The following is a 22,913-nucleotide window of genomic DNA, read 5'->3' on the forward strand; positions in this document are numbered from 1 at the left end:
TACCCATTAGGGTGGAGTGAAAACAATTTTTTTCCTGAAATTCAAAAAAGTGTAGTTCTTAAAACCCGACAAATAATCCAAAACCACCGTAAAAATTAATTTTAGGGGGTTGCCACTTTCATTGTCCTGGCAACCGCCCACAAGATGGCCGAAGAGGCCTCAATTTCTGAAAATAGCCATAACTCCTGAACCGATCATTCTAGAAATACATGGTTGGTCTTAAAAGATGCAGAACTATCAAGTTTCTATATGTCCTAAAAGAAGTTTTTGGTCTAAAGTCAACAAGAAAAAAGTTATGTGAAAAAATGTACATTTCTCCCAGAACGAGCAAAAGCATAAAGCAAAGATACATTTAGGAGCAAAATGAGTGGAGCATTTAGTTAATCAACGCTAAAATATAAGAGCCAACAGATTATCAAATAGACTCATATCTTCATGAGACATTTTGGATAAAGACTATATCCAATTATCCATCATCAGTGTTAAAATTAAGCTAAATTATTGCATTGACACAATAGAGTCATTGAGGATCAATACAAAATACACATCACAGACCTGTTTACACAAATTGCTTCTTGGTATCAAATCGTTTCATCAGCCTCCTCGATTTTATTCTTTGAAGAATCATACCATCTCTTCGATCATGTCCTATTACAGCAGAGGAAGCTTCCGAAATTAATTTGACATGCCTTTCTACGGCTTGATTGTGGCAGGGTTGTATAAATGTTAAGGGTTTCATCCTCAGTTCTTCAATAAGCGAGTCAGTGAGATTTCGGATTGCTGGAGGTTCTTCGATGTCAACTGCATTGAGGTTAACAAGTCTGTGGTAAGACTTGGCATTGAGGTTGAGACGGGGTAATAGAAATCGCCTTATTGATCCGCATCTGGCATCAGTGTTGGCATCGTCCTTGTCATCGTCACGTTCAACATACCCTCCTTTAAAATTATTATCACTTATTACAAAAGGTATTTTACCCCTTAATGCCTGGACTTTGTTGACTGCTAACCTGCGGATATTTTCATCCTCATCGGAAAGCATCCCAAGAAGAATATTCTCAGGGTGTGCAAAGAATGCATTTCTTTGCACAACTTTCAATGAAATATCTCGAATTTGTTGGTTGGAAAATTGAAGAATTCTCTGCACAAGATTGAAGAAGTTCTTGGATCCATCAGCGATTTTGTTTTTTCATTTTATTTGAAACCAAGTAGGAAAATAGATATGAACACAGAACTCAGCCAGGAGTATTAAATTTTTGGATGGTCTCCTTGTTGAGGTATAATATCGGAGGATTCGGCAAGCAAGAGTAAGCCACCTTGCATGAGCAATTGGACCTATCTCCAACAATTTTAGATCTGTGTGTACCGTACCAAGAATGATTGCCATACCTATTCTGTAGCCATAGTATTGATCATGGCTTAAATCATCAATAATTTCATTTGGAAGTGTTGGGAAATTTTGGTTTGGTATCCGCTTGAAGTTTTCCACTGGCCAGTCTGAAGCAACCCCACCAAACATTTTGCCAATATAGGTCCTGAAAATGTAGTTGTACTCTGAGTTGTCCCATCCAGACTAAGAAAGACATGTCTCAGGGGCAATTCGTTGCAGCGTAAAAGACATATGGCCCATTGTAGTGGCCTGTTCACTAGTTCTTCCAAAGCTCTGATGCACCCATTTTTTGCACCAGTCATAGATGCAGTGCCATCTGTCCCAGCAATAACCAACGCTTCCTCTAAATCAGTATCTTTGATTGTGTTGTATATATCTTGTGCTATAGTGCGACCTTTACCATTCTCAGGGGATATATGTGTGAGGTAAAACTCTCCAGGCTCGCCAACTACAGCATAATGCTCTTGTAACTGTGTCGATCTATACAATTTTTCATTTTCCCCCATAAGCATAACCAGAGTGGCATCCTTTCTTCCATCAAAATACAAACTATCGACCAAATCAAAGTACTTCTCTTCTTTCTGCACTATACATCTATATTTATTTCGCTCCCTTCTCAACTTGCTTCTGTCAATCACGTAGGATTCATCTGCATCAGTTATTACACCAGCATCTTTTATCATGCCTCTAGATCAAAAAATCTAGCTCATTTACATACATTAAAAATGCATTTTATTTTTGGTTGCACTTGCTCTAAAATAGAGATTTGTTTCAGATAACTTTTTTTCTAGTGGATTTAGACCAAAAACTTCTTTTAGGACTTATAGAAACTTGATAGTTCTGCATCTTTTGAGACCAACCACGTGTTTCTAGAATGTTCGGTTCAGGAGTTATGGCTATTTTCAGAAATTGGGACCTCTCAGACCACCTAGTGGCCGGTTGCCAGGACAATAAAAGTGGCAACCCCCTAAAATCAAATTTTATGGTGGTTTTGGACCATTTGTCGGGTTTTAAGAACTACACTTTTTTGATTTAGGAATTTCACTCCACCCTACTACCCATAGGCTTCATTGTTATGGTCAGAAATAAATAAAAACAAACTGAGCTGAGTGCTGGTAAATTGTTATTGGTTTTCGTTTGATGTAAGCTTTTCAATAAATATCCCAAATGTATATTTCACACTGTTCGTCATTTTTAATCGTAAGGGGTTGCAAAAATTTTTAGGAGATTATAAGGGGTTGCGAGCAAAAAAGTTTGGGAAGCCCTGTTTTAGACTACCAACGATGACTTAGTAGGTGCATAAATTTCTTTCGTTGCAGCGTAGAAGCTGCGCATATCTCGTTGCATATTTTTGCACATCTTCAGCTTTCTGTTGCCACCACTTGTTTTGGGCCTTACGAATTTCTTTTTGGCATGCTGTGGCAGCTTGTCGATGTTTTAGTTTGTTGCTTGGAGAAGGATTAGTCTCAAAAGTGAGTCGTGCACAGCGTTTACTTTCAATAAGATTGGTGATTTCTTGATCGCTTTCATCAAACCAGTCTTGCTTTTTCTTGTGTTTGTAACCGATTGTTACTTTAGCTGCAGCAGACATTGCATCTCGGAATGTAGTCCATTGGTCTTCAACTGTGGCGTTATCTGGAAGGTTTAGATCATGCAGGTTTTTATCAATAGCTTCTTAGAAGGATTGCAAGGTATTTTTGGGATCGTGAAGCTTGCTACAGTCAAAACGGCGATGGAGAATGTTGCTGAGATGCGTCTAGTTCACGGGTCGGCAACCTTTAGCATTGAAAGAGCCATTTGGTCTCGTCTCCATCAAACTAAAGCCTGCTCTGAGCCGCACCATCTAATTGACTGCTTACAGCAAAAACCTAATGCTCAAGTTACAAGAAAGCCGAGTTATTCAGCCGCACCATGTAGAACTGATTTGTAGTTACCATTCCAACAGCTGTCAACTCTTAGCATGACAGAGAAATTTAGCTATACTGACTAGCTACAAATTACCAATGTTACTAGCTACAAAGGTAAAGTGTTGCGCCTCCTTGTCGCAATTATTCGGTTTTTGATTATTGTACCACAATGGTTTAATTGTGACAAGAACTAGTACAAAAAAGTATCAAGTGAGCCAGAGCGCAGAGATAAAAGAGCCACAGGTTGCTGCAGGGATGGATCCAGCCTCTAATTTTTGGGGGGGTGCCGCTGAAATCTATTTTCATTCACGGAGGTCCATCAGTGTGGCACTGTCAAAATGTGTCTCTGCTGTATTTGGCATACTGATAAGCGGATGCAACCTAATTCATACCATGAACAATTCGTACCGTCAGTTCGTACCTTGAAAAGATCGAGAAAAAAAATTAAAAAAGCCGAAGTCGCTGATCGCAGTTTCCGCAAACATTTTAAAATTTTCCGCAAACAAACACAAATTCTTAGGATCATTACCAGAAATTTTAAAATGTTTGCGGAAACTCCGATCAACCCTAACCCCCAACCCTTTTAAAATGTTTGCGGAAACTGCGATCAGCGACTTCGGCAAACTCTTAGGATCATTACCGGAAATTGTTAAATGTTTGCGGAAACTGCGGAAAAACGCAAACTGCGATCAGCGACTTCGGCTTTGTTCTATTTTTTTTTATCTCGATCTTTTCAGTTTGTTTGTTTGCGGAAACATCCTAACCCTTTTAAAATGTTTGCGGAAAATCCGATCAACCCTAACCCTTTTTAAATGTTTGCGGAAACTGCGATCAGCGACTTTGGCAAACTCTTAGGATCATTACCAGAAATTATAAAATGTTTGTGGAAACTGCGAAAAAACGGAAACTGCGATCAGCGATGTTCTATTTTTTTCTCTCGATCTTACCTAACCGATACTCCGATACCCTAACCCTTTTAAAATGTTTGTGGAAACTGCGATCAGCGACTTCGGCTTTTTTAATTTTTTCTCTCGACCTTTTCAAGGTACGAACTGACAGTACGAATTGTTCATGGTACGAATTAGGTTGTACCCCTGATAAGCATTCATGTTGTTAATACAGATGTTTTTGTTTAATACATAATAAAGACCTGAAAACGGAGAAAGTGTGCATGAAAAATCAAGTCTTAAAAACAAGCATGAATAAAAAACACTTATGGTATAACAAAATTCAAGAACGTGATGAAATTTTGGGAAATATTCTAAAGTTTAAAAACATGAGCAGTACAAAACACATGATTATTTAAATTGGTACACATTCCATAATCTACTCAGCATCAATTCGTTACATGCTGATTGCTGATATAAAATGCTATCAAAATATAAAGTAATACCAGTAGATCTTAATACCATTAGTTTATTAAAACAATAGCAGTTTGAAAATTTTTGAGGGGTGCGCACCCCCCGCACCCCCCCCTTGGATCCATCCATGGGTTGCTGACCGCTGGTCTAGTTGGTCTACGGATTTTAATGTTCAGACGGCATATCAGAAGGCGATGATCTGTCCAGCAGTCATCTGCTCCTGGCATAGAGCGTGTGATTTTCACGTCTTCTCGGTCCCTTATTCTTGTGAGGACATAGTCGAGGGTGTGCCATTGCTTAGAACGAGGGTGTCTCCATGCGGTACACGACAACTGGGCGAGACAAACTGGGCAATACCCACTTGGGCCAAGGAGTGGACGAGTGGTTGAAGTCATCGAAGCTTGTCAGTCGTTATATAAAGTCATATTTTCTGTTTTAGATCATAAAATATTACTTTTAATTTTTACTTTAAAATACCGTACAATGATTGATTTGTGGAATGGTAGCAATGAGAGTTTTCACGCTGAGTTTCACAAAGCATTGGAAGCAACATTTTCATTATTTTTTGTAGTCTAGTAATAGCGCTTGCTGTTTGATGTTAATTTGCATTGTGACATCATCTTGACACATTATTTTGCAATTTGCGGCGACACGTTTTATCGTGAAGCTTAAGAGAAACCCCTCAGAAAAGAGACAAACGAATGGCCAAAGAGTGGTTGAAGTTATCGAAGCTTGTCAGTCGTTATAAAGTCATATTTTCTGTTTTAGATCGTAAAATATTACTTTTAATTTTTACTTTAAAATACAATGATTGATTTGTGGAATGGTGGCAATGAGAGTTCTCACGCTGAGTTTCACGAAGCATTGGAAGCAACATTTTCATTATTTGTTTAGTCTAGTATTAGCGCTTGCTGTTTGATGTTAATTTGCATTGTGACATAATCTTGACACATTATTTTGCAACACACAATCCAGTCTCTGAATATTATAAACACTTGCGGTGGGTCACTAGATCAGCCGTAAGTAAGTAAGTGGCTAGATCAGCTAGCTAGATCAGCTAGTAAGTGGCTCCTCGTGCCCCATCCTGTGAGTAACATCTGCACCCAAGCAGACGCCAAACGAAACTTGTCAACCAAGAGCCTCCACCCGGACGGCACAGCTGCAAGGGGCAATGAACATGTTCAGACGCCCCACTATTCTGCAGCTCAACATAGAAGGCCACACAACAAGCAAGATCAAAGTTGTGGAGCAGTTTGCCCATACCAACCGGGCACTCGTCATCCTCCTCCAAGAGACCCACTGGACCTCTGCAGATAGGCTAGCTATTCCCAATTACATGCTAGCTGGGTCTACCTTAAGCAGGAAGCACGGCATTGCCACGTTTGTGCATGAGAGCCTGAAGTGGACCTTTGTCGACCAATCTCCAACTAATGCCGAGATTGAGTGGGTGTGCATTTGCATCTCAAACTACAACATCGTCAACATCTACAAGCCCCCACCCTCGCGAATGTTGCCACCATCCCTTCCAACGTTCCCCTCCCCCAGTCTCTACGCTGGCGATTTCAACTGCCAGCACATCGACTGGGGCTACAGCAACACAAGCAGCGACGGAGAATTGCTGGCTGACTGGGCCTCTACAAACCATCTTGCCCTCCTATTCAATTCAAAGGAACCAGCCAGTTTCCACTCCGGTCGCTGGAGAACAGGGACAAACCCTGACTTGGCCTTTGCGAGTGTCGACAGCTCTTATCCAGACAGACGTGTGCTTGAGAAGTTCCCGCGGTCCCAACACCGGCCATCCCTCATCATCGCCCCAAAGCTTGTGGCTCCTGTCCCGAGTTCACCGGTGAAGCGATGGAACTTCAAAAAAGCCGATTGGAATCAATACAGCCTCCTGACCAATGAGTCTGCTGCAAAGTTATCACCGACTGAAACATGCAACACAGACGAGGCATACCAGGACTTCTGCAATGCCATAATAACTGCGGGAAAGGCCACAATACCACGTGGCCATCGAACCAGCTATAAACCATGCTGGGACTCTGAGTGTGAAGTTCTCTACCGCTCATACCTAGCCGCCACAAGTGGTGCTGCTTCTAACACTGCCGCCACCAGACTACTTGAGCGGCTGGACACAAAGAAGCTTGAGCGATGGAACAAAGCTGTCCAAACCATCGACTTCTCACACTCAAGCCGCAAAGCATGGAGCATCATCAACAACCTCACTGGGCGCTTAGCAAACTCCCCTCGTCAGTGCCCCGTTTCTGCTAATGCCATCGCTTCCCAGCTAGTGCAGAACGGGGTCTACAAGACAAAGGACCGCAAGGCATCCCGCCTTGTTGCCAAGAAAGTATCTGCCCTGTGGCGAGTGGAAACACCACCAGAAGAAACAATCTCTGGAGACTTCACTCCAGAGGAATTCGCCACCACCCTCCGCCTAGTGAAACCACACAAGTCTCCAAGGCCCGATAAGATCTGCCCTGAGCTTGTGCTCCATGCTGGCCATGCCCTAAAGTCCTGGTTACGTAGATTCCTCTCTTCCTGCCTGCACCACCTCACAATCCCAAAAATCTGGAGAAGAGCTTTAGTAGTTGCGATCCCTAAGCCTCACAAGCTACCAGAGGACCCAAGGAGTTATCGTCCGATATCCCTCCTCTGTGTTCCTTTCAGATCCTCGAAAGATTGATCTACGCACGCGTCAACCCAATCATCGACCCGCTCCTTCCAAAAGAGCAAGCTGGGTTTCGGTGTGGAAAATCCACCGTAGATCAGATCACACTCTTAACCCAAGACATCGAGGATTGCTTTGAGGCAAAAAAGAAGGCCGGCGCTGTCTTTCTAGATCTTACAGCTGCCTATAACACCGTATGGCATCGCGGCCTTACTTGCAAGCTGCTTCGCCTGTTTCCTGACTGACATATGGTTCATAATTATGATTATGGAACTTGTCAGGAATCGAAGCTTCACCCTCACCACCGGTAGCTCACGGCGAAGCAGACTGAGACGCCTGAAAAATGGCGTCCCACAGGGATCGGTCCTGGCTCCACTTCTTTTCAACATCTACACCCACGACCTGCCAACTACGGTCTCCGCAAAATACGCTTATGAGGACGACCTGGCAATTCTCCACTTCACAAAGTCGTGGGAAAATCTAGAAGACACCTTGAGCCAGGACATGAAAACTCTCTCAGCCTATCTCCAGAACTGGCAACTGAATCTCAGCGAAACCAAAACTGTGGCAGCAGCTTTCCACCTTCGCAATCGGGAAGCTGATCGTGAGCTACACGTCCAGAACAACGGAAAATCTCTGTCCTTCTGCCCCGAACCAAGATATCTTGGGGTAACACTGGACAGATCGCTCACATATCACCACCATTTGGTGTCACTGCGCAAGAAACTGACATCCCGCGCTGCGCTACTCAAGCGCCTGGCAGGCTCTAGCTGGGGGGCGAGAGCTGACACTTTGCATATAGCAGCCTTAGCCCTTGTCTACTCTTCAGCAGAGTACTGTGCACCTGTTTGGTGCCGCAGTGCTCACTGCCACAACATCGACACTGCCATAAATAGCGCCCTGCGCACAGTGACTGGATGCCTGCGTCTCACACCATTGGACAATCTCCCCATTCTCGCTGGCATCCAACCCGCTGAGCTTCGTCGCGAAGAAGCCACTCTGTCCCTCGGTCGACGGGCACTGGAGCCTAACCACCTTCTCCACCACAAGATCTCTGCTCTCCCAAACGCTCTCTCAAACGCTCTCCTGCTCTCCCAAACGCTCTCTGCTCTCCCAAGCGCCCCAGTCGACTGAAACCAAGACACCCATTCGTGCCAGCCGCTCAACTTCTTGTCAATGAAGCTGATGTACAAGACATCTCTGCGGCTACTTGGGCAGACCATAAATGGAGTTCGGAATGGAAGTCAAGCACCACCAGACTCTATTCGTTTATCTGCGACGCCGACACACGCCCCATCGGCCTAACACTACCAAGACAGGCATGGGTGCGCCTCAACCGTCTCCGTACGGGCGTCGGGCTTTTCCGCTCAACCATGCACCAATGGGGAATGGCCTCTTCCTCCTCCTGTGAATGTGGTGCCGAGGAACAGACCGCAGACCACATCATCAATGACTGTTCCATCTTCAAGCCACCTAACGGAGTGGAAGGTCTGCGTGTCATGGATGATGAAACCAAAGACTGGCTGCTCTCTAGTAGCCTTCCAGTGTAGTCCGGGAACATCATGAATCTGGGGTGGTAAAAGGATAGACCCTCGGCCCCAGAGGCTCACACGACGACGACGACGAGGTTTGGTAGGTAGCCTACATGCATTAGACATTTGAATTTTTGTAGTGATTTTCAAGCGAAACAGAACTTTTTTGTTAGTTGTTCGAGTGTGTTATTCTTCAAAATACATGCAAAAACTTACATACGAATCATTAACTACGGAAATTAGCATGAATGTGATGCTCTAAAAATAAAGTCATATTTTTTCAATTTTTAGGTTATAAACAAAATGGTCCTAGTAATGACTGTCAGTCACAATGTGTTCTGTAAACTGCTGATGCGGCTACGCAGCGTCTAGACTAGAGCATTCGGATTTTAAAATATCAGTTGACTTTAAGTGCCCAAGTTAAAATTATGACTTATGCCTCTTGAGAAGTCCCACATAGTCTGTGGTGGATCCTGTCCATTGAGGTTTTATTGGTACTTTCACATCATCATCATCATCATTTTCAGCCTGTGAGAGCCCACTGCAGAGCGTAAGCCTTCCCCTTTTCATGCCAATTTACATGATTATGTGCTAGTTGGTACCAATTGGTTGTATTGCATTGTTTGTCAATGTCGTCCCTCCATCTCACTTTTGGTTTTCCTTTTTTTCTTTTGGTTTCTTGTGGTGTCCATGTTGTTAATTTTTTAGTCCATCTATTGTCCTGATATCTTGCTATATGACCTGCCCAGGACCATTTTAGTTTCTTGATTGTGCTTAATATATCTCGTAATTTCGTTTGATTTCTGATCCATTCGGCAGTCTTTTTATCTCTCCATGTTAAACCCATCATGATTCGTTCATGTGCTCTCTGCATAGTTCTTAGTTTAAATGTTAATTTCTTTGTAAGGTTCCAAGTTTCTGCACCATATGTAGCGGTTGGAAGGATGCATTGATCGTAGACTTGTTTCTTGAGGGAAAGAGGCAGTTTTGACTTAAATATCGTACTTGCTCTTCCGAAGGCTTGCCATCCAAGTGATATTCTTCTTTTGATTTCATCTTCTTTATTGGAGTTGGTTGTAATTTTTTGGCCAAGGTATATATAGTGATCAACTTTTTCGATAGTCGCTCCGTCCAAAAGAATATTGTTGCCGATGTCTGCCAGTTTGTTAAACATAACTTTCGTTTTGTTAAAGTTCATATGAAGGCCAATCTTTTTGCTTTCTGTATTGAGTTCACTTAGCATTGTTTGTAGTTGTTTAGGTTGCTCAGATATAAGGATGATGTCATCAGCAAAACGTAAATGGTTTATGTATTCACCATCAATTTTGATTCCTTTTTCTTCCCAGTTAAGTTGTTTAAAAATTTCTTCTAAGGCTGCTGTAAAAAGTTTTGGAGATATTGTGTCACCTTGACGTACCCCTTTTTGAATCTGAAATGGTTCAAAGTCTTTGTGTAGTCGAATTATAGATGTATTTTCCGCGTAAATGTTTTTAAGAAGTTGAGTGTATGATTGGTCAATTCCCTGTTTTTCCAGTGCTGAAATGACAGCTGATGTTTCAACAGAGTCAAACGCTTTTTTATAATCTATTAGTCCAAGGCAGAGTGGGATGTTATATTCGTTTGTTTTTTCAATTAATTGGTTGATAGTATGCAAGTGGTCCATGGTTGAAAACCCTTCCCTAAAACCTGCTTGTTCTCTCGGTTGGTGGTAGTCCAAATCTTTAGCAATTCTGTTGGTAATTACTCGGGTAAAAAGTTTGTAAATTGTTGGAAGAAGACTAATCGGACGATAGTTTCCCAAGTCTTTTTGGTCTCCCTTCTTATGAAGAAGTATGATGATGGCATTCTTCCAGTTGGAAGGAATTTGTCTTGTTTTAATGCATTCCGTAAACAGATGGGCAAGAGGTGATGAAATTGTGTCTTCTGCATCTTTAATTAGGTCAGGCGTGATATTATCTTCACCAGGCGCTTTATTTCGTTTCATCTGACCAATTGCATGTTTTATTTCAGAGATATTTACTTCTGGAATGGTTGCTAAAATTTGAGATTTGTCAATGGAGTTGTCGACTGGCCCTTGACCCTGATTGCTAGCATAGAGATTTTGATAGAATTCTCTTGTTCTTTCTATTATCCGGTTTCTGCATTTCGTAATAGAGCCATCTTGTTCTTTTATTCCAGTCATATGAATTTTTCCCAAGCTCAGCTGCCTTTTGGCAAATTTAAAACCTCGACCTTTCCGGATTGTTTCTTCAACAACATCAGAGTTGTATTTTCTTATGTCTCTTCTTTGTTTTTTACTGATGAGTTTGTCAAGTTCTGCTTTTTCGATTTTGTTCCTTGCTGATATTGGTTGCTTGAGATCTCTACGCTTCTTCATAAGGTTTAAAGTTTCTGTTGACAGTTTTGAACCATTGTTAGGCTTTATTTCTCTATACTTTTCTGCTGTTTTTGTAAGATTGATAACAATACTGTTATTTAAATCTTCAACTGTATTTCCTGTGTAATTGATTGGTTGCTCATCCAAGGCTTGAAACTGATTTTTCAAATCTAACTGGAATGACAATTTGTGAAAAGGGTCTATTCGTAATGGTTTGTTTTTTGACCGAAATAACTTTCTTCTTTCTTTCTGAATGTCTAGTTTGACAATGCTCCTCAGTATTCTATGATCGCTTCCAGTATTTACATTGTTAAGAGTTTGAACGTTTTGGAAGATTTCAGGTTTGTTGGTAATTATGTAGTCTATTTCATTATGTGTTTCATGATTTGGGCTTCTCCATGTCCATTTTTGGTGTGGTTTCTTTTGGAACATGGTGTTTGTGATGCTGAAGTTGTTGCTCAAACAGAAATTGATTAAGTTTTCTCCACGTTCATTTCTTGTTCCGTATGGAAATTTTCCAAAGCAACTTTCTTTTCCTGTACCAATCTTTGCGTTAAAATCTCCCATGATTACATTAAATTGAGTTTTTTGACAGTCTAGAGTTCTTTGCAAATCATCATAAAAAGCCTCAATCTCCTCCTGAGAGCTGAGAGTTGTTGGGGCGTATACTTGGATAATCCTGAGATCATATCGTTTCGAAATTTTTATAGTTACACTGGCTACCCTGTCCGACTCGCCATGAAATTCTTTTACATTATTGACCAGATTTTTGTGGATAAGAAATCCTACACCACTCTGCTTAACGTTTTCTCTTCCTTTGTGGTAGAGCAGATGGCCATCCTTGATATTCATTAGTTTTTCTCCTTTTCTTCTGACTTCACAAAGACCAATCACATGCCACTTGATAGTTTTTATTTCTTCCAATAGGCTGGTAAGATGAACCTCTTCTGACAAAGTTCTAACATTGTATGTTGCGATGAAAAGTTTTTTGTTGTTTGATGTACCGGTACATTGATTTGTTTGTGCACAGTAGTCATCTTTGCACACAGCACCCCTGTTCACTGCAGGTACTGAGGATGGACCTCTTTCCGTTGATCCACCGGGAACGGGTATTCTTGTTTGTACGCAGTAGTCATCTTTGCACACAGTATCCCTGCGTACTGCAGGTACTGAGGATGGACCTCTTTCCGTTGATCCACCGGGAACGGGAGGTGATGTCTTTATTGGCATATTTTCATTGGGGAGTGTTGGGCCATGGCCTTCCATGCTGGCCCAGTACAGGTTGGAAGGTGGGAGGGTGATGTTAGTCTGACTACTTGCCAAGAACCTCTCTGATTTCGTTGAACGTGTTCAGTACAGCTTCTTGGGTCTGTGTAGTACACAAGCTTCAACACCGCCACAAGGTCTCACCCAGTGTTGAAGACTTTCACATACAACATTGTAAATGTAAATTAATAGCAAGTCTCTATGAGACATTGGATTTTCCGCGCACATACGATTTATAGCGTCTAGAACACTAATTGTGCGCTGTTTTTTTTGTCGGTCATTGACCGATTTTTTACCAAAATCCGAAAAAAATATAGTCTATTCGGTCCAAATGTCCGAAAAAATATATAGTCAATTCTGCCGAGTGTTGCAAGGTTGAGTTTCGCTGATGAACGTTGAAGAAACGTTTGTCTGTTCTAACTTTTCTCAGATAAAACACGACAACGTTTCTCAGCGAAAGTTAATGTTGTAGCTAGTCAGGAATTGCAAATTTTGGTTTGTATCAGCTACTTGAAAGGAAATATTTTCATCAGGAAAAATGACCGAATTTTTACAAGTCATTCCGGACAAATGACCGAAAAGTGTCAGCGAAAAAAAACAGATGACGCGTGCTATGTTGGTGGCTGTAGCGTTTTCATCAGCATTAATAAAACACAACTTCTACTTGCTTAAGGTGAGTTTTGTCGATGTTGTTGTTGCGATGGTTGTTCAAGAGCTTTTCCCGCGCCTTCCATATCCGTGAAATTTGCACCTGTGCCACATCAAATTTTGCTGCAACAACTCTCTGCGGCGTTTTCCTCTCTAACTCCTTGAATTCAATTACTCTTTCAGCTAATGCCAGATCTTTTCGTTTTACAGATTTGCTTGACATATTGACTTAACAAAGCAGATTACCAAATGATTTTTCAAAAGTCTTATTAGATTTATAATTTCAATATTTTACATAGATTCAACGTCTTTGTTTGCAGTACAACGTTTCGGCTAGTCTGATTCGGCTGGTCCGATTCGGCTAGTTCCCTATTCGGGTACAGTCTTTCTCGGCTAGTTCTCTATTTGGCGAATTTTTGAAAATCCAACCATAATCCTTCTGTAATCCAACAAAATCCTTAAGTAAGTAAAATACTAGCCGAATCGGACCAGCCGAATCGGACTAGCCGAATAGTAGCAGACCCATTTACCCCACCTTTTCTAGGGGCTTCCCCATGTGGAGTGGGCTGCGGGAAATCCTAGATAGGCCAGCCCAGACACGGGTCTTGCTACCGGAACCCAATGTCACCGCAGTTCATTGGGAGACGATCATCATAGATTCGCCACCAATGTGTGAAACCGGGCTGGAGGCTTCCAACTCTACCAAGCCTGCCCCCGTTACCTGTGATATCATCGCCATTGGGCTTTGTTTGGTCCAGGTCCAAATTGAGACAGAGGTCATTCGCTTGTTTGGTTGTTTAAGGTGGTCGTGACTACGCGAGGGTTACGCACACACTCTTGGCCAGCTCCATGTCCACTGCAGTCCAATTATATTGAAACGTGCAGCTTCAGGGGAACTGGTTGCAACGGGCTGCCGGGTGCTCTGTTCATCAAGGCCCGCCTTACAGGATGCTTGCCCGTCAGACACTGCCCTCTTCCCCAAAAAAATTGCCGTTGGGGACTTTCACGTGTGTCTATTAGCCCCAGGAGTTTCTAGGAGTAAGCCTAGTTTTCAGCCTAGGTTCACCTCTACACCACGTTGAGGCATCTCCATAGAGATGGGGGCTGAACAAAGTCAGCTCTCTAGACACTCCGATTTCGTAGAGGTAATATACAACACCAATAACACAAATGTTAAAATACAAGCAACTTTTGTTTAATCGCAGACAAGTTTTATTGTTTTTGCTCTTTGGTTTACCTCTTAAATCTTAATATTTTTTTAAAATGACCACTCCCGGTCTCTTTATTTGAACATTCAGTAGCCTACCACTGCAAACTGGCTTCTTTTTCCACCCTTGCATCTTTTTCTTTAGTGTCTTGCCATCCCAGTGGAGCATCCACACATTCTCTTTATTTGTAACAATTCTGTATTGTCATCAACAATTTATTTGACATTACAGCTGAAAAGCTACACCATAATAGGTTATACAGTTAATCAGTTATACACATTTTCAAGAAATCACTTATTGAAATCCATCTGTGGTGGTGATTCGTAAATAAAGTTTTTTTGAAATGAAAAGTTAACTTAAATTTTAAACCAAATCTTCTACTCAAATCCAATTTTAATTTGATGACTTGATTTACATAGCGTACAAAGTGACCTATGGTTACAGCTATGATTATACAAAGTGTGCATCTTAATAAAAAAACAAAACATAATTGCTCCAAAAATTCCTGAAAAATGACCAAAACAAGCTAATATTTGTCAAAATTTTCCTGGGGGAAGCACCCCTTAACGAATTTCGCTTTTTGGACATTAAGTTTTGCATTTTCATTCATCTTATAAATTTTGCTTTGGTAAAACTCTGGTCCTTCCCCAAGTTTTTTCCAGATCCGCTACTGCATTGTCGGCATATTTAGGCTACTATTTTTTTCTAAAATTCTTAAAATTGTTTACTCTTTGCTGAAATGATAAATGTAAATCTTTTCCGTACATTGAAAGAGTTTGCGGCCATAACCTAACGCTTTCTTGTTCTATTTTTAAGAGCCATCACTAAATGTAGGGATTTTCTAGTGGATTTCAGGGGGGGGGGGGGGGGCAAAATAGTGTTCACACTGCCTATGTTCAGTACAACGCATGTTCAGTATGGTACCCTTTTTTTATAATTTGCATTTTAGATATTGAATTAGAATACCCAAGCTTGCCACAAGAGACATGTATCTCATTCCCTCTGTCTCCCATTGTTGATCTTGGTTCTATGATTACAGATAAACAACTTTGTTCGTTTCTGTGAATTGCTTGTGATTCGATGCAAGAACCTCAAATCGGTCATTCTGACGACGTCACGAGACGATAACCAGAAGCAACAGGATGACAATCTCCGATGTTTGAGCAGCAGTTTGTCGTCGCATGGCGTGGTACTGACGGTCAACTATTCGGACACCTTGCACGATCGAGAGATCCAACTCAGCACGGGTTGGATCATCAAAATCGGACGAGGCTTGGATTACTTCAAGAGATCTGCTAAGTTTGCGATTGGCTTTAACGAAATGTCTCTACGGAAATGCAACGAAACGTCTGTTGATGTCTTTCATAGCAAACACGTTCAAGACAGATAGCACAATCCGTCGAAATGCTTCTCCATTTCAAAGGCTACTTACTTCAGATTGACAAAATTTACTGCATCCAACGATGCATAAGTACTTGTTTCTCTATGTCATATTTGAACAGTTTTTTCGTGATTGACTTTGTCTTTTTTTTTTTCAAGAATGTTGGACAAACGTTGTCGTTCACAAGTAGGCCTATGATGACAAATTGCTTCAAACTGACGCATGCCTTTCGATTACGTCACAGTGTGCAAGTCGTCCTGCGACCTGTTTGTAGCCTACTTCCTGCTATTTGTGAGTCTTCTTCTCTCGTATTGTCGCTATATGTCAGGGCATCCGTTGGTTAGCCACTGCCTGGTGTCGTCATCGATGGAAATTAGGCCTTCCATACCATGGGGTGGTCTATATAGCCGGCAATCCTTGATAATGTGGGCTGCCGTCTGCATCTCGCCACACTCACAAGCAGCACTCTCTGCCAAGCCCCAACGCAACATGTCTGCACCATAGCGTCCAACACCAGTGAGCAAACGGTTTGTGAGTGAAGCGGAGTGACTTGACTTCCTCGATAATCCAGTCCTGTAGAAGGTGAATCAACTTAGCAATTTAGATGTAGAAGTGGCACCAGAAGGGGTGTGCAAACCGTGGCCGACGGGCCTAATGTTGCCCCCCACAGTATTTTTGTTTGGCAACCCGATAAGTTCAATCAGTGTGAAATTGTAGGCGAAAAAAAACGATGACAGCGAAAGACCAAAAGGTCACCAAAGTTAGCTGCCACCTAAACATTAAATATAGTAAGTAATATCTGAAAATTGAATGAAACTGTTCACCAGGCATTTAATTCAACAACAAGATGCTGTTTTTTGTTTTGATAGATTTATAAATGTTATGCTTTAAGTTCTTGAAGCACTGGCGTGGTACATCTTGTAATAGTACAAGTTCACTGTCCTGGTTATCATCTTGATACATACTGCTGTTAAATTTTTGCAGCATTCAAGTGACAACAATATCTTTGCAGCAACCACAGTTATTACAATTTGGGTAGAGAGGTAACTCTTTTAAACCATAAACAGACATAACTCAGCAACAACACTACATTTAACATTATAAAAACAAAAAGCGAACGTTTTCGGCTAGTCATATAGCCCTTTTCAAGCCTATAAGAAATACATTATTAAAAGAAATGCTAAAGAATCATATAGTATCACAGCAAAAATATGGTCAAAGCTAAACATTTGAGAAACTGCCTCGCTCACACAAAATGATAACTGAAAATTACACAGCACAACGGGTCAAGTATTTCAGAGGTAAAATTAATTGATTGTTCAGACAAGGACTCAGGCAGATTACGCAAGAAAGACAGAAGCACAGTTATTCTCAAGAAAGAATAACCACAGTTATTCTCCACCAAGCTTGATCGAATTCGAAGCTTTCAACAGGCTCAAGCTCATTCTATTCCGTGTCTTGGTCTTGAAATATGTGACCATTGAAAAATTTCTCTCTACAAAGGCATTGCTGGTGGGCACGCAGAGACGACTTAATGCATAAATGGCAAGTTTTTCAAAGTCTTCTGGCCAGTGCTGCTGGTATACGTTGAAACTTTAGCCCAGAACTTAACTGAATCAAGTGGAATCTGCCCATAGAAACCTGGCTGTTCTACCCAGTTTACATGAAGGATGCTCCGGTAGTGGAATCTGCTCCGGTATGAAGTCAGAGGTTTGTGAAAATTGCTGTATTTTCTGGCAACCGTTGCTCAGCTGTCTCAAGAGTTCATGTATTCCTTAAACATACAGAAGACGCAATAATAAAGAGTAACCTAAATATCGTATTTACTCATAGGCGTCGAAATAGGGTGGGCCGGGTGGGCGACGCCCACCCTGCCGTGAAACGAGGGTGGGCAAAATATGTTTCGCCCACCCTGTTTTCATGCCACTTATGAAGTGTTCGTTACAATTATTTCCGTTTTTCTTAAACGCTGGACTATCCAACCAACTGCAGCGCAATTTCTTGTTTTACGCTATGTCTCTCGCTAGGTATCCGACAGAACAAAGCAATTCCGTAACAACGCTGCGTGGAAAAACGGCGTTACTCACTGCATTGTTGTTGCTACGGCAACTGCCACAGCTGGCAATTTCTGGTGAGAGAAAGCCACGTTTGATCTTTTCTCCAAATTTGCGTCGGCAATTTGATCTTTTCTCCGCATGGTCTCACTTTCGTTACGTCACAATCAAACTTCAGTTCCCGGTCAGCGTAAGGGAATGTGAATATGACATCATATTGAACATGACAATAAAATAACCCATACAAACTAAAGAGTAAGACGTACTAAAAACAATCGCTTTTACAAATGCGGCAAATCCGAAGGTTTTGCAAAATCACTTTAAAGATAACAGGCAGTGCTGTGTTAAGCCCTTGGTGGGCCCCGGGGCCAAAATAATTTTGGGCCCCTTATCGGCAAGCAGACTTATGATAATATAGTGTGTATGTTAACTGCACTGATATGGAAAGGTGGTTCACTTCACTAGACTTTCTCACCAGTTGAGAAAACAATACAACTGTAAATAAGAGCAAACACAGGTCAATCAAGTCATAGCTACACCTTTGCTTGCAATGAAAGCCAAAAGTGTTAACGATTTCTAAACATAGGCTACTGGCAACGGTCATGAAGCGTAGGGGTCATTCAACCCAGATCTTATATCACACAGTAGAAGTTAGCATAAAGATTTGACATGCTTATCACATTGAGTTCATACAATTTTTTATATCGAACAAGAATTGACAAAATTATGAGAATTTTAAATTGGTTAATTACATTTGAAAGCAATCATTTCCAAAAATTACAATTGGCATTTGAAATTTCACTAACCTATTATTTTTAAATGTATAGCCATAACATAGCAAAACAGTTTAGAAGTACAAAAAAAAGTGAATTCACAAATGCTCAAACAACATTTTAACACTTTCACCAAGTGGTAATTATGTTTTGCCTTATAGGATCACCGGGGTGGAGGCTGACTTGGTGACCTCATAAGGTCTTTCGCTTCCTTCCTCTCTCACTTTTATGTAATGTACCAGTGCATTTGATGTAATATTTTGTGAAAAAACTTAAACCAGTGATTGATTGATTAAACCACTCACCATTACAATACTTTCCAAAATCTACCCAAGTACCCATTCAAAATGCTAGCATGAAAACTCAAGTGTACTCAAAACTCAAATGTGCATAATCAGGAACTTTAGTATGATAAAAACAGTAGTTACCAATTCAGTGATAGCCTATACTTTCAATTCACAACAGAACAGTGTTAATTTATAACAGCACAGCATGGCGTACATGGTTTATTAACTAGGCCTATTCACACAAGATACACTATTATTAGAAACCTGTTGTTAATCATGCTATATTTCACTAAAACATTTTTTTATTAATTGCTTTATTTGTGGAACATTGTGGTTGTTGAATTTAAGAAGCACAATTATTATGAGCAGCAGTTGCTGTAATCTAACTGTTGAAATAACTTTACTACATGTAATTATTTTTTTCGTATGCAAACACCATTGGTCATGCTAAAAACAGCTGTTATTGGAATGGTGCATGGGCATCGGGCATGAATGCTGACTTATGTAGATGAAGTTTAATAACTTTATCACATGTTGCAACTACTTCACAGGAATCACAGCATACATAAGAAAATTACTATGAACTTTAACAAAACGGTGCAATATTTACAGTGCAACACTAGTTAAGAGGTTTCTAGGTAAGGTTTAACAGCTTCATTACTCACTGACAACTTTGCAGTACTCAGAAAGCCTTCATAGGTTACTGGTGCTTAACTGCTTAATGAAATGTTGTAATGCTTACTGCACAATAACTACTACCTAGTTAAACTTTTATAACTTCATAAACAACCATCAACCATGCAGTGTACAGAACACAGCAGAAATATAACTTATAGTAAACACAGGTCTATCAAGTTATAGCTTCATCTTTGCTTGGAATGAAAGAAATGAAATATAAAGCAGCAACGATTTGAAATTACAAACAAAATCCTGGCAACTGTCATAAAATACTTATTATAGCCTACTGGTATCCAAATGTATGCTGGTTACACTTGCTGATAGCTACCTCTGTAAAGTCAGGGATATTTATAATTACGGGATTGTAAATGCTAAAAATGAAATGCTAATTAATCTATGAGAAATGCTATTTTGTTTATATACTGTTTACAATTTTTTAGCAGTAAACAAAATATGACTGCAGAAATGGAATAGACTACAAATAAGACAAACATTTTTATGGCCTACATCTAAAGGCAGGTGAATTGATTATTACACTACTCAATGTCCGCTGTCCGCTTATTACTTGCTGACCTTTGAGGTCAGTTTTTGAATTGTTTGCCTTACTTTTGGTGGTCGTTCTTCAGCTTGTGGTGGCCTGCTGGTCACTTTATCTGGTTCTTACCACAGCAATTAAAGACATGGGTAAAGATCGCATTAAATGCTTCATGGTTTCTGGTACATTCAAGGTTTAACATTTGACTCAACATAACTTTTGAAAAAAAAATTTGCAAAGAGCTTTGAGAAAAACATTCCCTTGTTTGGAACATCTGCAAAACTTTTGCAGCACGTCTGCAGTGCACCATTGGTAATCATAGTAAACGAATGTACTGTACTTCAATGGTAATAATGGCAAAGCAAAGTTTGCTTGGTTCTGACAAACCTCCATGGTCAGCCATTTCAAAGAATTCCTCTTTGAGAGTTTTGTTTACTGAAATGTTCAAAGCAAGAATGTCGGTAGTTCAAACAAGACATCTTCTTTATGAAATGCTGAATGAAATCTTGGTACATAGCAAGGTTACACCATTCTAGAACTAGACTACCAGTTGTAAACCAGTAACATTCACTTTGAAGTTAAGCTTAAGAAAACAAAACACCCTGTAAAACCAAAACGTTAAGCTAAAAGTGCAACAGCCTTAATGCAGCTTATGACACTTCAAAAAAGACTTTTACCTTGCAAGTTATACCAGTAGATGTAGAAAAATACTTTATTGTTAAAAGGGATATCAATAGACCAACCAAACTTTCAGCTAGTCCAGTATTACAAAAAGTATTTTATGTGTCTTGTTTAGTTATTGGCAGACTTCAAAATCAATCGTACCTCACTCTTAAAGTTTATGCTAAAGAGAAGCTAACCTACAAAACATGAACGCTTTCACCTTACCCGGTATGCTAAAGAAAGGTTTCAATCTATGCTTTTGCAAAATTTAGACAAGGCATTGCAATTAAGTTATGGAAATGTCTTATATAATTTGCCCATTTATGACAATCATTTTAAAATGAGCTGTCTACTTCGTGGTTTAACAGTAGCTTACAAAGTAAAATACTTACAAAAATTAAAGTAAAATGCTTACAAAAATAATCATCCAAATAATTAAAACACATTTATCTTAAACACACCTTTGTGGGAATTGGGGCCGTCTTGACTTCAAGTATTCAATTGCAACCAACCTGTTTTATTTCAAATACAGGTAATTTTACTAATGTTGTCATATTTTAACTTTTTTTTAAGATAATGTGGTGTTTTTAGAGATGTTTTGGTATAAGGGCCCAGCATCTCATTGGTACCGGGCCTAAATTATCTTCTTAATGGACAAGTAGGCTACACGCAGTAAACTTTAACCGCTAAAAAACACATTGTTACTGAAACGCAAAAGTCTATTACCTGTGGGCCCCCTGAAATTCCATCACAAAATAACTACAACACATTTATTTTAAACACACCTTTGTTGGAATTGGGCCCTTCTTGATTTCAAGTATTCAATTGCAATCAACCTGTTTTGTTTCAAATACAAATGATTTTACTAATGTTGTCGCAGCCAGGCGCGGATCTAGGAGTTTTTTTCGGGGGGGGGCCACAAAATTTAAAAAGCAATTAAAAAGAAAGAAAAAGATAAAACAAATATGAGCAATGATACTGCGACATAATACGATATGCTGTAAAATAGAGGAAAAACGTTTGAAGAAAATGTAATTACATCTGACCAAGCTTAAGCTCAGTTACGGTAAATGTTACATCTGACCAATCCCAAGCTAAACTTAGAGCCGTAAACAAATTCCAATGCAAAGGTTAATGCAATAAAGCAAGCTTTTAAACAAAAGTTATTGGAGCAAAAGCCGTCGGGTTTTCTTTTGTGCGTATTTGTCCGTAATCTTAGCTTCATCAATGTGCTGTGTGGGATTGCAAGCAAGTAACCCTAACGAACTGAGACGTTCTTGTCCACATGTTGAACGTTCGTAAGTTTTGAGTCGTTTTAGAGAACTAAATGTTCGCTCTGCCGTAGCAGTCGTAACAGGAAGTGTGCCAAATATGCGCAACATGATTGAAACTGTAGGAAAATACCGATCTCTAGCTGCGGTCAGAGCGTTTTCTAAATCGGATTTGGCAGCATGGGTGATAATATCTTCATGCTCTAACGCCATCCAGCGTTGCACTTCAGCTTTGACGATCATTTCAGGCCGATTGACGTCTTCACTGTAAACTGAAGCAGCTTGACAAACGCGTTCAAATGATCCTTCACGCCGATAATCTGGCATTAGCTCCTGAAATACTATAGCTGGGGCAACGTTGTCAGCGCCGAATCGTTCATCCAGCTGAACCAGAATCCCATCCAGAAAAGGGATGAAAGCATTATAGCGATAATACTCTTCTGGATTTTTAGCTGGAACATTTCCTCGATTCTGTTGGGTTCCACTACACCGGGGCATGGCAATTTCACCTCCTCCTATTTCCAGCATCAATTTTTTTGCCTCTACAAAAATATCGTGAAATTTTTTATCAGCTTCAGATCTTAAGTTTTGCAGAGTAAGCTTGAGCTTTCGAATGCGGCCGTACGATTCCCCCAAATGCTGATCGACTTTTTGTAACCCTTCACTAACGTAAACTGTATGAATCATCACAGCCTCGCAGATTTTTAGTGCCATGATAAATGGTGAAGACTGGATTGCAGAAAGCAAAACTGTAGCATCTGATGTTGTTTCCAAAGATAGAAATTTTGAAACGGCTGGAACCATTTCTATAAACACTATTACAGCATCATGTCGTTGCACCCAACGAGTGGGACACAACTGAACTAACCGACGTCTTTTCGTTTCACCGGAGTAACTGTTACTCACCGTGTCTT

The 22,913-nt window shown here is 40.4% G+C and overlaps 2 protein-coding genes across 5 annotated transcripts in view; one reads left to right on the forward strand and one right to left on the reverse strand.

The window, feature by feature from the left end:
• Positions 1-17,523, forward strand: part of LOC145780008 (MIT domain-containing protein 1-like) — a 34,122-nt gene extending 16,599 nt beyond the window's left edge. For 3 of the 4 annotated variants that reach the window (XM_082591704.1, XM_082591705.1, XM_082591706.1), the window contains exon 3: positions 15,397-17,523. In XM_082591704.1, the coding sequence (XP_082447830.1) occupies positions 15,397-15,747 (351 nt within the window). In that variant the 3' untranslated portion in view covers positions 15,748-17,523. The remainder of the gene's footprint in view (positions 1-15,396) is intronic. The other variant, XR_014290585.1, reaches the window with a different exon arrangement.
• Positions 17,524-21,743: 4,220 nt separating this feature from the next.
• LOC145779999 (52 kDa repressor of the inhibitor of the protein kinase-like) lies at positions 21,744-22,739 on the reverse strand. Its single transcript, XM_082591694.1, has one exon. The coding sequence runs from the start codon at positions 22,711-22,713 to the stop codon at positions 21,892-21,894; it is 822 nt and encodes a 273-aa protein (XP_082447820.1). The 5' UTR covers positions 22,714-22,739; the 3' UTR covers positions 21,744-21,891.
• Between the last annotated feature and the right edge of the window lie 174 nt (positions 22,740-22,913).

Source organism: Aplidium turbinatum, chromosome 11 (genome assembly GCF_918807975.1).
Source record: "Aplidium turbinatum chromosome 11, kaAplTurb1.1, whole genome shotgun sequence".
Lineage (NCBI taxonomy): Eukaryota > Metazoa > Chordata > Ascidiacea > Aplousobranchia > Polyclinidae > Aplidium > Aplidium turbinatum.

What these genes read in the sequence shown, in the direction of transcription:
- LOC145779999 (XM_082591694.1), bottom strand. Translation starts at nt 22,713, where the DNA reads ATGGCACTAAAAATCTGCGAGGCTGTGATGATTCATACAGTTTACGTT.